Source organism: Orycteropus afer, unplaced genomic scaffold, assembly GCF_000298275.1.
Source record: "Orycteropus afer afer isolate SDZICR_OR568_19922 unplaced genomic scaffold, OryAfe1.0 scaffold01072, whole genome shotgun sequence".
Taxonomy (NCBI): domain Eukaryota; kingdom Metazoa; phylum Chordata; class Mammalia; order Tubulidentata; family Orycteropodidae; genus Orycteropus; species Orycteropus afer.
In genome coordinates this window covers 119,829-133,379 of record NW_006922659.1, presented here as the reverse complement: position 1 = coordinate 133,379, position 13,551 = coordinate 119,829, and the positions used below count along the sequence as shown (strand labels likewise).

The 13,551-nt window shown below is 46.1% G+C and overlaps 2 gene segments (V, D, J or C); both read left to right on the top strand.

The window, feature by feature from the left end:
• LOC103212707 overlaps positions 1 to 2,407 on the top strand; it is a 4,056-nt gene extending 1,649 nt beyond the window's left edge. The window contains 2 exon segments of the C gene segment in view: positions 1,749 to 1,879; positions 2,324 to 2,407. Of these exon segments, the coding sequence occupies positions 1,749 to 1,879; positions 2,324 to 2,407 (215 nt within the window).
• A 3,653-nt stretch (positions 2,408 to 6,060) lies between these two features.
• The window catches only part of LOC103212706, a 32,572-nt gene continuing 25,081 nt past the window's right edge, over positions 6,061 to 13,551 (top strand). The window contains 1 exon segment of the C gene segment in view: positions 6,061 to 6,085. Within this exon segment, the coding sequence occupies positions 6,061 to 6,085 (25 nt within the window).

Genomic DNA, 13,551 nt, shown 5'->3' with positions numbered 1-13,551 from the left:
TTCATATAGAGGCCGCTGGATGTGGGGACAGACCTATCTTTTCCATGGGGGCTCCAAGAACAGACCACTCCACAGAACATACTGAGGAATTGGGCAATCTGGGTGTGAGGGGAGGGAGGGCACTAACCAGATACTCACATGGACACTGAGCTCAGACTGTTGGAAAACAACTCCCTCCTGCTAGACAGCACTGTAGCACCCATGGGTCATCTTCATATACACTGCACACATACACACACAAACACTTGAACCACAGCATGCATGCACACACACACACACACAGAGAAATATACACATGTAAACATGGGCACACAGTAACCAGCACTCTCATACATGTGTGTGTACACATGGGTACATGTGCACTTTCCCATAAACGCATGCATATGTACACACAAAATGGGCCACACATACACTCACATTCACACACACATATATACATGTACATACACAGGCAAACACAAACACATAAGCTAATACACACTCACTCAAGCATACACATAGGCATGTTCCCACATGTGTGGCCACACATGCACACAAGCATATAAATATATGGACACACTAAAACATGAGAAAACATGCACATACTCACATGCACACTGATGTGTATACATATAGGCATATGCACAAACACATGGGCACACATACACTCACCTTTACACACATACATACAAGTGCACACATCCATACACATGGGCACACATAGGCTCAAGCAAACACATGCACACATGTACATATATATGCATACACACTAGTACACACATGTAAACACATGGACACACATACTCTCATTCATGAGCACATGGACACATATGTACACAGCACATGGGCATACTCATACACACACACATACATGTGCACCACTTACATACACACTGAGGCCTCACATGGGGCAAACTATACAATGCCTCCCTGTGTGTCCCTGCGAGCACAGTACCCAGGTCACATCAACACATACACTAGCCTCCTCCCATCCCTCCAAAGTTGCACATTACTGGCTGCTTCTAGCTCACCTGTACCTGACAAGTTCATACAAGACTGCCTACCCACAAGTACCCATGTGCTCCCTCCCAGACCCACCTCGAGAGCACCCCAAGGGAGCAGGCCTCCTGGTCTCCTCCCATCACCATAAGCACACTCCTGTGATGACAAAGATGGGCAGCAGCCTCCTGCTCACTCACTCCTGCACCTTCACTCATGGGCTCGGAACCTCTCACGATGCCCAGCAGCACAGGCTCACTCCTCAGCACCGGGCTTTCTTGTGGAGGGCAGGCTCTGCCGTCCCTCCTGTCCTCTGGGCCTTCTCACCCAGGGGAGAGGCACTGGAGACGGCTGCACGCTGCAGGGGAGCTTGGGGTGGCCTTTTCCCCTGAGGGCACCTTATACTGCCCTAATTATCCTCATGCTAGTGGCCAAATGAAAAGGTGTGGTTCCCACATCTGGCCGGGCTGTGATCAGTCCAGGAGATCCCAACTGTGATGGGGCCTGAGCTGTAGGAGAAGGATGGGACTGAGGACAGTGCCCGAGGCTGGGGAGGGGTCCCCAGCACTTTTGCAAGAAACCAGGCATGGCCAAGTAGAACTGATCTTGGGGATGTGCTGGCCTGGTCCTTTCTGAGAGGGGACAGGCGAGGGGACTATGGTACCACCACCCAACATAGATGGGGCCTTCCTCCTGGACATTCCTGCCCCCATCCCTGGGCCAGACCCCATGAAAGGGACACCTACACTGACCCCCTCATTCCCCTGTAGAGCTGCACCCAGACGAGAGCTGTGCGGAGGCCCAGGATGGGGAGCTGGACGGGCTGTGGACCACCATCTCCATCTTCATCACACTCTTCCTGCTCACTGTGTGCTACAGTGCCACCATCACCCTCTTCAAGGTTGGCCCCCAAGGCAACCAACTGCACCAGTCCCCAGCCAATTGCCCCCCCCCCCGGGGGGGGCTTCTCTCCCAGCACAGGCCCTCTGCACTGAGCAGGCAGACCTCAGGCAGGTGGTCAGAGGGAGCGACAGGGCCTCAGGGACTGAGGATGTGGGGGCCACAGACCACCTGAGAGACCTCCTGTGAAAGCCTGGACTAACCCACATGGGCACTTAAGGGTCTGGGGTTGCAAGGGAAGGGCCTATGGATGAAGGTGGGCATCCATGCCTACTGGGAAGGTCATCAGGCCCAAGGGAAGAGTGGCCAAATGGCTTCCTCAGGGTGTGCCATGTGAGACAGCCTCCATGGGCCCCTGGGCAGAGGTCCCATGGACAAAGAGAACGAGGGAAGGGAGAGGGGATGGGGGCTACCCCACTCACGGCTGCTGCCCTGTCACCCACAGGTGAAGTGGATTTTCTCCTCCGTCGTGGAGCTGAAACAGACGATTGTCCCTGACTACAGGAATATGATCGGGCAGGCAGCCTAGGGGCTCCTCTGAATGGAATCCACAGAAGCAAGACCTGCTATCGGCTTCAGGTGGCTCCACCACACCCTGTCCTCTGACCTTCCTCCCTGTGACCCACACTGCCCTCTGACCGTGGACCATGCTGCTTTGCCTCCCTCCTGTCAGAAAACCTGGTGGACAGCAGGTTCTCCCCCAGACCTCGTGGCCTGGACACTCCACCCCACCGTAGCTAAACAGAATTGACAGCTGCACCAGGAGTGCTGATGGGGTCAGAACTTTCACAGTCAGCTGTACCTGTCCATTCTGGAAGAGGAAATGGGCTGGTATTGCCAATATCCATATGGAGCATGGACCCAAGTGCAAGCCCCAACCAAGACCCAGCTCCCAGAGACACTGGGTGTCACAGATCCTTGGAGGGAGCATCCTGCACCAAGGAAGGGGAGCCACCAATGATGGTCCCGATGGGGATACTGCCTGAGAAGTGCTGCAAGCTTCACTGCATGGCCTTCCTCTGGGTTCTGGCCTGGCTAGCTCCACCTGGGAGACAGCTGGGATTTCTCCCATTACTTCTGTGGCCCCTGTTCAGGGAAATAGGCTCATTTTCATTTTTAGCTGCAAACTTGGTATCCTGCTCTTCGTATCTGATCTTGGTCTCCAGAAGTGCTGTCAGATGCAGGGTTCAACCCAATGGACAGATGATCTCAGCCTCTGCCTGCATTTGGGTAAGGAGAAGGGCACACTGAAGGACTCCTTGCCATCTCCCTGCCACCAACCCACCTCCAAAGACCCAGCCTCACCCCCGCCTGAGAGACCACCTGTGGAGGCCCAGACTACCAACATGGGCACTTCAGGGTCTCAGAGTGCAAGGGCAGGGCCCATGGGTGAGGGTGGGCATCCATGCCTACTGGAAATATCATCAGGCCTAAGGAACTAGTGGCCAAATGGCCTCCTCAGGGAGTGCCATGGGAGGCAGCCTCCATGGGCCCCTGGACAGAGGTGGCCAAGGACACAGAGCATGAGGGCAGGGAGAGGTGGTGAGACACCAGGATTGGTAAATGGTGAACAATACCCTGGTGGGAAGCCAGGCCAGAATTGTTCTAGGTGCTGCAGGGAGCTCGTAGGGCCATGTCTTGCCTTCGCTCTGCACCCTGTGTCTCCCATCTCCCCTTCAAGCAAATGATCAGCAGAGCCATACCACAAAGGAGCCAGATAACCAAGCACATGTCTTAAAGAGGAAAGAAGATGGTGCAAATGGAAGAGAAACACAGCAAGGAAATGTCATGTCTATCAGCTTTGTAGTTTCTTACTTCTTTGTAATTTTCTGAAGCCTCTTGGTTTTCTTTCATGAAAATGTGTTGTTCTCATTTTTCAATTACAATAAAATGTCCTTATATGATAAGAATTATCAGGGAAGTAGTCTTCTTATACTGAGCAGTTTCAGTTCCAGCTCCAGCAGTGAGATCAGCCAAGCCATGGGTAACAGAGTGCCTTGCACACACTCAACTCCTGGTACCAACCGGGAGCACCCGGGTCTTGCCAGAACTGATGTCTTTTCTCCTCTAGCAGACTTGCAGCTAGGGAGGCATTGGATGTGTCAGTCTAGTCTCCCTGTGACATGCATAGGATGAAGAAGTCTGAGGACAGCCTCCACCTTCACTGCAGGAACTGGCCCTTGCTCTGCCCTGCACCTTTCAGGATGAGGCCCCAAGGTGGTTGAGGACAACAAGCCAGTAGCAGTGACCTTGGCACTTAAGATGAGTCAAGAGAGGAGGTTGGAGGAGGCTGTATGGGGAGATGGCCAAAACCTGGAAGCAGAGACCCAAGTACCAGCACAGGAGGTGTGTCCAGCATTGGCCATGGCTGAGGGAGAAGCCCCATGCTGTACTGGGGGAGGGTGCAGAACCCAGCAGGGTGATCAGCAAAGGGGCAGCATAGAGCCTGGTCAAAAGGACTTTTGAGTCGCTGACCCATAGGGAGACCATTGGGAAAGGCAGGTAATTTTATGCAGAGAAAGTGTGTGGTGGGTCTCATTGGGTGGTCCAGCATGGGAGCTGTTCTGAAGACAGAGAGACCAGAAGGGGCATCCACCTGAGTCAAGGCTGAACTCCTGGAGTGGATGTAGATAGGAGGCAGGAGCTGTAACACTGACACTTCCCTACTGCTGCCTTAAGGGAAATAGCACAAGTGGGAGGCTTTGAAGAACAGGAAGTTATTGTCTCACAGCTCTGGAGGCTAGCAGTTAAAATTAGGGCATCAATTCTAAGAAAAGGAGGTGTCCATCCATGGTTGTTCCAGGAATTCCTGAGAAGTCCTTGGTCTCTGTCCACACTTTATGTGTGTGTCTGTGCCTATTCTTCCCTTTTTTATAAGATATCAGCCACCAATTATTTGGTTTAGGACCCATTCTGTTTACTATGATCTCCTAACGTGAAAATGGAAACCTTGTTTCCAAAAAGGGTCACATTCATGGGTACAGGGTTAAGACATCAACAGAAGTTGTTTGGAGGGACAAGAGGAAGGGGAAGAGCACCCGTGGCTCAGGGGGAGAACTCGCACCTTCCAGAGAGGAGGGAGGTTGGAGGAGGCTGCACGGGGAAGTGGTCAAAACCCGGAAGCAGGGCCCCAAGGACCAGCACAGGAGGTGTGTCTAACATTGGCCATGGCTAAGGGAGAAGCCCTATGCTATGCCAGGAGGGGGGCCAGAGCAAAGCAGGATGATCAGCAAAGGGGCAGCATAGAGCCTGGTGAAAAGGAATTTTGAGTCACTGACTCATAGGGAGACCACAGGGAAAGAAAGGCATGTAATTTTATGCAGGGAAGGTATGTGGACACCAGGTTCCAATTCCTGGCCAATGTACCACCTATCTGTCAATGGGGTTTGCATGCTGCTATGATGCTGCACGCATTTTATTGACCCTTCCAGGCTAAGATGGACTAGGAAGAAAGGCCTAGTGATGGACTTTTGAAAATCAGCCAATGAAAACCTAAGGATTTCAATGTCTCCACAACCAGGCATGGGGTGAGCATTAAAAGGCAAGATTTTGTTCCAATGTGCACGGGGTCAGGATGAGTTTGTGGCTGACATGGCAGCAAAGAAGAATAAGAATGCTTATATTTCCAGAGTAAACTTAACTTTTCTGGGGACATAATTTGTCCCATAACACCACAAAGGGGCCTTGTTTTGAACTCAGGGCAGAGCTTCAGGAACCAGAGATAGAGCCTGTTGTGTTCAGTGACTGGTGCCAAACCATGGCCCTTTAAACCATAAGAATTCCACATCACATAGCCATGGGTGAGGGTCAGAGGGCCCTGAATGTCTGCTTTTTTCCTGGCCTGAGTGGTCTGGCAGACAAAGGAATGCTACAACTGTCAGCCCCATCCACTATCCAGAGAGAGTGCTTGAGTTGATATTGGAACTCTCACACATCTGGACACCAAGTCCAGGCCAGAATATGGCTAGGCAAACCCAGGCACAGGCAAAGGAGAGAGATGTCCAGGATTTCTCCACTTGGAGAAGGTCCCAGCCCTCAATCCTCACCTGACAGACAAGGGTACCCATTTCCCCATGTCTGTGCATGACCAGAACGTCACCACCATCCCTCTGACCATGATGTCCTCAGCCTCTGGCTTGGTTCCTGTACTCAATGACCTGGCCAAGGTGTGATGTCCGAAGCATGGCACTGGAGGTCTGCCTCCCAGGTGGGCAACGTAGGCTGAGAAGGGATCAATGACTTCCTTCACATTCTATCTCCAAGCCCAACCATGTCCCTGCATGAATGTGTTTGGGGCTGGGTGCCTGGTAAAGGTCAGCCACATGGCCAAGGTCACCCCACTGACATGTGGAGAGGTGGGACTATACTTGGACCTCTGGATTTGAGGCTAGTAACCTACTCCAACACATGTCCATCCCCAAGCTCTGTTCAAATGCAGGCTGCTGATGATCAGGACAGAGGAAAGAGGCAAGAATTGGGTGTGACGGTTAAAGTGTGTTAACTTCCTAGGTGATGATTTCCAGGGGTTTATCAGTTATGATGTAGTCACCCCACGATGAGATCTGATATAATGTGATAATTTCTGTGATGAAATGTGCTATGAGCAGCCAATCAGGTAAAAGGATATTTCTTCAGGGGTGTGACCTGCTTCCAATATATATGGACTTTCTGGCAAAGCTGTTTTCCCTCACTCTGGATACTGCCTCTGGCTCATCATCATCTGACCTCCTGCTTTTTGGAGTTGAGTCAGCATCATGGCATACTGCCTGCCAATCTTGGGATTTATTAGCTTCCCCAGCCTGTGAGCCAGCAGCCTGCCATCTGACCTGCCAACCTCAGATTAGTCAGTCTCCACAGCCTATGAGGCAGTGGCTTGCCATCTGACCTGCTAATCTTGGATTGGTCAGACCCTGCAGTGAGTCAGGAGAAACCTCCTACCTGATATGTGACCCACAGACTTTGAACTCACCAGCATGTACAACCATATGAGCCATTTCTCTGAGACAAATAAATACATAAGCTTCACCAGTTTTGCCTTTCTAGAGAACCCAGCCTAAGAGCTTTTCCACATAGCATGTGGGAAAGGACAACATCATTGAGGAGCCCAGTGGCATCAAGGGGTGCAAAGACAGTTCAGGGAGGGTGCCATGAACCAAATGCATGAGAGCCAGCAGACAGGTTGGCTCTTACACAGGCTGTGATGTGTTTTTTCTGAGTCCTTATCCTGATGGTTAACCATAGCGCTGGTCCTCATTGTTCCCTGTCCCCCTAGCTGTGAGCTTGATGCCCCCAGGGGAGGAGGATACTCGTGTGTCCACTGACATCAGCCTTGGTGGCACTCCATTTCTCCTTTCCTCTTTCCTGAGAATAGATTGTTTCAGAAAGCACTTCTCTTTCAGCCTGGATCCCAGAACAAAGAAGCCACCAAGAGCAGAGCCATACCTAGTCACAGACAACTGCAAGTGTCCTGGGAATGGGAGAACAATAAAGCCATGATGCTGCAACTTCTCGACATTTTCGGGTTGTTTGTTACCACAGCATGTCCTAGCAAGAGATGACTGATACAGACTTTGTCAAAATGCTTGTCCAGTACTTGAGTAGTTCAAATAAGGATGAAAATGTAATAACCATGCAGGTGTATACATAGCATTTTGCCTTTTGAGGCTCTCCTGGACTGCCTTAGTCTCCAAGGGATATCATAACAAAATATTACAAAGGGGGTGGCTTCAAAGAATAGAAATTTATTCTATTCTCGAGCCCAAAAGTCCATATCAAGGTCTTGGTCATGCCAATTTCCTTCAAGGGATCTGAGAGAGGAACTGTTTCATGCCTCCCTTCTAGCTTCTGGTTGTTGTTGTTAGATGCCGTTGAGTTGCCTCCGACTCGCAGTGACCCCAAATACAGCAGAATGAAACTCTGCCCAGCCATGCACTATCCTCACACTCTTTTTTATATGTGACCCCAGCGATGTAGCTTCTAGCAGCTGCCAGCAATCCATGACATTCCTCAGTTGGCAACTCCATCTGCCTCAGTCCTTCTGTCTCTCTGTCTCTGTAACTCAGTTTTTATAAGATGCCCCTCAGACAGGATTAATACTAGGACACACACTATTCCTCTGTGACTTAACTGATAATTTATTTTTTAAAAAGAGGCTATTTCCTAAAACAATATCCCAAGCACAAGTACAAGGGTTAGGATTTCAACATGTCCATTCAGGGAATACAGTGTAATCCACAACAGAGGCTTTCTCTCATCTCATGCTGATAATACCTCCTAAGAGGCAGGACTCACTGTCTCAAGTTCACTGGTGAAGAGACCAAGGCTTAAAACAGGCTTCAGGCCCCCAGTTGGAGTCAGGATGCAAAAACTTGAATTCATGTGTTTTGACATCAAAGTTCATAGCTTTCTGCTATCCCACACTGTCTTTAAGAAGATTCCAAAAAACCTGATCTCATTCCTGTCCAGGAGGAAATCCAGGATTAAGCCTAGCTGCTGAAAACAAGCCCTAAGGAGGTTCCATCCAGAGATAGTGGGAAAGGACAGAAGGCCCTTGGAAGTTCTCTGAAAACACCATCCATTTGTTTCTTCAACAACTATTTACCAGGTGGTGACTTGACACCAGATGCCACTAGGCATCGGGCAAACAGACAAAGCTTCTATCTTAAAGTAACTCAGAATGTGGGGTCTTAGGCAGGCTTCAACTACACAATTCCACAAGCAATTACATAAATATGATTGAGGTAAGTGCTGTGAAGGAAAAGTATGTATTGTGACAAGGTCACCTATTAGAAGAAGAGAACCCAGCATATGGGGTTACAGGAAGCTTTCCCAGTGGCGTACCTTGGAAGAAAGCCCATAGAGGAAAGTCCAGTGGATCTCAGGTCTGCTCATCAAGACCTGGTCTCCTGACCTTCTGGGACACACACACACACACACACACACAAAAAAAAAAAAAAAAAAACCTAAACTCACTGGACACTGAAGGTGAGTGGGATCACATGGGAGAATAAATTTATATTTAATCATTTTAAGGGTATAGACATGACTTTCATATAGACATATAACTAACATATTTAAAGAATTTATTTAACTCACTAATTAAGATGTTTCTTTCAGTTCTAAATGGAATTCAAAGTCCTAGACCTATAAAATTGAATCAAGAATGGTAAAATAAATGTATGAATACATGTAAGTTGGCTTTTTCCATGGGAAGAGGGGAGGATTCACCTGCCCCTCCACCAAATAGAATTTATGTTGCTCTCAATTATCAACAACCTATGGAGTCATCAAGCAGCTCAAAACAGTGAACTAAAGGCATAGAGCACCACAGAATCAGATAACCTGGAATGTGTGCAAGACAATGCCTTGTTTTCCTCTTAAGATGCCCAGTTTTCTTTTGACTCATTTAAAACCTTTCATAATTTCCCTTACATACATATTAACAGACTAAACTATGTCCAAACTATATACAGCACTCTTACAGGTCAATTATAAAAATCACTTAATTCCTTGGAAAAGTGAACAAGAGAATTGAACAGGTATTTTACAAAGATATCTGAATAGACATGAAACATATGAAAAGGCTGCCAAACCACAGTAGTCAATATGAAAATGAAAATGAAAAACTACACCAGAGAAAGTAGTTCTGATTCCAACAACAGTGCAGTAGATTGGATCAGATTAACCCTTTTCACAGAGAACTGTTATAAACTACTTTGAAAACAATTATTTGAAGGCATGGAACATGACCAAAGGTAGTCAGACATTGGAAAATATTCTTCCCTTTAAACATTTACCTGAAGGAACTAGCCAGTCCATGTAGCTGGGTGCAAATAGAACTCAAGCAAAATATTGAAGTCATATTTCCTAAAGGAGGCAGATAATGAAATTTCCAGAATGCTTGGAAGTTAAAGAGAAACACAGCAAAAACCTCTGACAGCCAAGATTCAATGGGAATGACTTGTTTTCCATGTCTTACAAGTTTTCCACCCTTGCCAAAGTGCAGTCTTACCTCTTCTCCATCACTTGTTTTGTGGAAAATATGAGTTCTTCCTCTTGGATAAGTTTTTACCTTCCACAACTTCTGGCTTTTGGAAGATTGACTTAACTTACAAAGAGAGAAATGTGTTAGGAAGCAAAGGTGTCACTTTGAAGATTAAGAAGTACCTGACCCAAGCCATGTTATTCTCAATCACCTCATATGCATGTGAAACCTAGACAGTGGATGAGGATGATTGAAGAGTTGATGCCTTTGAATTGTGGTGTTGGTGAAGAATGCTGAAAATATCATGGACTGCCAGAAGAATGAACTAATCTGTCCTGGAAGAAATACAGCCGGGAATGCTCCTTGGAAGTGAGAATGGTCAGACTTCTTTTCCCCTACTCTGTGCATGTTATCACAAGGGATCATTTCCTGGAGAAGGATGTCATACTTGGAAAAGCAGAAGGTTAGTGGAGAAGGGGGAGACCCTTAATGAGATGGATTGACACAGTGACTGCAATAACGGGTTCAAGCTTAGCAAGAATTGTTAGGACTCTGCAGGGCAGGGTAGGATTTCCTTCTATTGTACATGGGGTCACTATGAGTCAGAGCTGACTCACGGGCACCCAACAACAGCAACAACAAAGAGAAAGTCACAGAAGGGGGATTCTAAAATCTTTACCTAAAATCCACTCAAAAGTGAGATTGATTTCCTATCTATCTGTACATGTGCAGGGGAAATATCAAAGGGCCCAGCAGAAAGAAACAGCTAGAAGGTTGAAAACAAAAACAAAAAAAAAAAAACCAATATTTTGTCACTACAGGAAAGAAATATCGTGGAGTCTAACTCCAGTCAAACTAAGTTATTCTTAGCAGGAAAACCAATACTTTTTAGGGGAAGATTATAAATTCCAAAGTCTGTATTACATATCATCCACTGTGTCTAGTATGCATTCAAAAAATACTAGATTTGCAAAGAAATGAGAATATGTGGTCTACAGTCAAAAGAAAAAGCAGTGAGTGGAAACAGCCCAAAGATGACCCAGGAGAATATCCAATTAGCAGCCAAGAACTTTGAATCAATAACCTATTTAAAGGCTTAAGGGAAAATATGCTCATAAGTGAATATCCACATTCTCTGGGAATATCCACACCAAAATCAAGAGGTTTTAAAAGATTCAGATGAAAATTCTCGATCTGAAAAATACAATTCTGAGAAGTAAGTAAGTCACTTGGTAGGCTTAAGAGCAGGTTGGAGAAGGCATAAGAGAGGTCCGGAAACTCAAAGCTGTATTAATACAAAGAACCCAGTAAAAGAACAGAGAGAAAAATAATGAGGAAAGAAGACTCAAAGATATATGGGACAGTAAGAAGCATTCTAGCATATGTGAAACTAGTGCTCTGAAGGGAGACGAGAGAGCATAGGGCAAGAAAAGCATTTGAAGAAATAAGGGCCAAACTTTTCCCAATGTGGTGAAAATAGTAACTTACAGATACAAACAAGTCAGCCCACTCTAAGGAATAAAGGTAGAGAAAGAAGTTCATGCCTCGGCACTTTGTGGCAAATTAATAGAAACCTAAGGGAAGAAGAATATTTGAAAGCAGCCAGAGAACATGACACACTACATGCCAGGGAACAAGTTAAATGTGGCTTCTCTTTGGAAACAGGAGCCCTGGTAGTAGAGTGAGAAAGTGTTTGGTTGCTAAATGTAAGGTCATAGTTCAAACTCACCAGCCACTCTGCAGGACAAAGTTGTGGCAGTATTCTCCCATAAAGATTACAACCTCAGCACCTCTATGAGGCCGTTCTCTTCTATGCTAGATGGTCACTATGAGTCTGCACCAATTTGATGGCAACTTGTGTGTGTGTGTTTTTTTTTCCTCATTGGGGAAAAAAAACAGCTAGAAACAATGAAATAAAATCCTTGAAATCCTGGAGGGGAGGGGACTTTAAACCCAGGAATAATATCTTTCAAAAATAACAGTGAAATAAACATTGTAAGGTACACAAACATTGAATCAATATGTTACCCATAGGCCTACAGTAAAAGAAATGCTACATGAAAGTCTTTGAAACAGGAAAGAATGAAGAGGGCCAGAAATGTGAGCTCTGTGAATATCTATATCTATATCTATATCTATATCTATCTATCTATCGTCTAATTCCTCTTAATTTCTTTAAAATATAATTGATTATTTACCTTTACATATGCAATAATTCATTATCAGTAATAACAAACATTAATCTATAGGTAAGTACATAGGTAGACAGGCAGAATAATCAGGTACGTCTAGGCAAAAGATAATATACCCATGAGTATATATAAGGTTTGCAGAGGCTATTTCTACACATGTATTTGTATGTGCTGAAACCATCCAGCGTGGGCAACCCTGCTGGAGTTTAAGATACCGGTTGCACAACCTCCAGACTCACAACAACACACAAGCCACAACGGTATGACAAACATACAGAGGAGTTTGTCTGCCTTAGCTTCCTGCTTGGGGGCTCTCCTTCTTACCTGTTCTAGCTCTTGCCCCTGGCTGCCAGGAAGCTTCCAGACTGAGACAGACTTGGAAAAAGGAAGAGGCTATCCACTTCTGAAAGAACTGACCAGGGAAAATCTTATGAATAGCAGTTAAACATTGTATCATGTATTACTGGACAAATTTATGAATAGCAATGAAATGACATCCAATATGGCGCCAAAAGATGAACCCCTCAGGTCGGAAGGCACTCAAGCTATAACTGGGAAAGAGCTGCCTCCTCAGAGTAGAGCTGACCTTAATGATATGGATAAAGTAGAGTTTTGGGACCTCCATTTGCTGATATAGCACAACTCAAAATGAGAAGAAACAGCCACAAACATCCATTAACAATTGAAACACGGAATTGTATCTAGGAGAATTGGAAGTTGTCAAAAATGGAATGGAACACATAAAGTTTGATATCCTAGGCATTAGTGAGCTGAAATTGACCAGTTTTGGTCATTTGAAATCGGACAACCATATGATCTACTATGCCAGGAATGACAAATTGAAGGAGAACAGTGTGGCATTCATCATCACAAAGAATGTTTCAAGATCTATCCTAAAGTACAGTGCTGTCAGTCATAGGATATCCACATGCCTACAAGGAAGGCAGGAGCTCTGGTAGCATAGTGCCTAAGGCACTTGACTGCTAACCAGAAAGCCGGTGGTTCAAATCCACCGGCCACTCCTCGGAAGGAAGGTTGGGCAATCTACTTCCGTAGTAATACTGCCTCAGAAACCCAAGGAGGGGTCGCTATGAGTTGGGTCTGACTTGATGAGACATAACAACAACAACAACAAGGAAAGCTAGTTAATACTACTATTACTCAAATTTAAGCACCAAGCACCAAAGTCAAAGATGAAGAAATTGAAGATTTCTGCCAACTTCTGCAGTGTGAAATTGACCAAACATGCAGTCAATGTGTGCTGATTATCACTGGTGATTGAAATTCAAAAGTTGGAAACAAAGAAGAATCACTAGTAGTTGGAAAAGTTGCCGTTGATGAGAGAAATGATGCTGGAAATCACATGGTAGGATTTTGCAAGACCAATGACTTCTTCACTGCAAATATATTTTTCAACAACACAAATGGTGGGTATACATGTGGACTTCACCAGATGGAGTACACAAACATCAGATTGACTACATCTGTGGCAAGAGG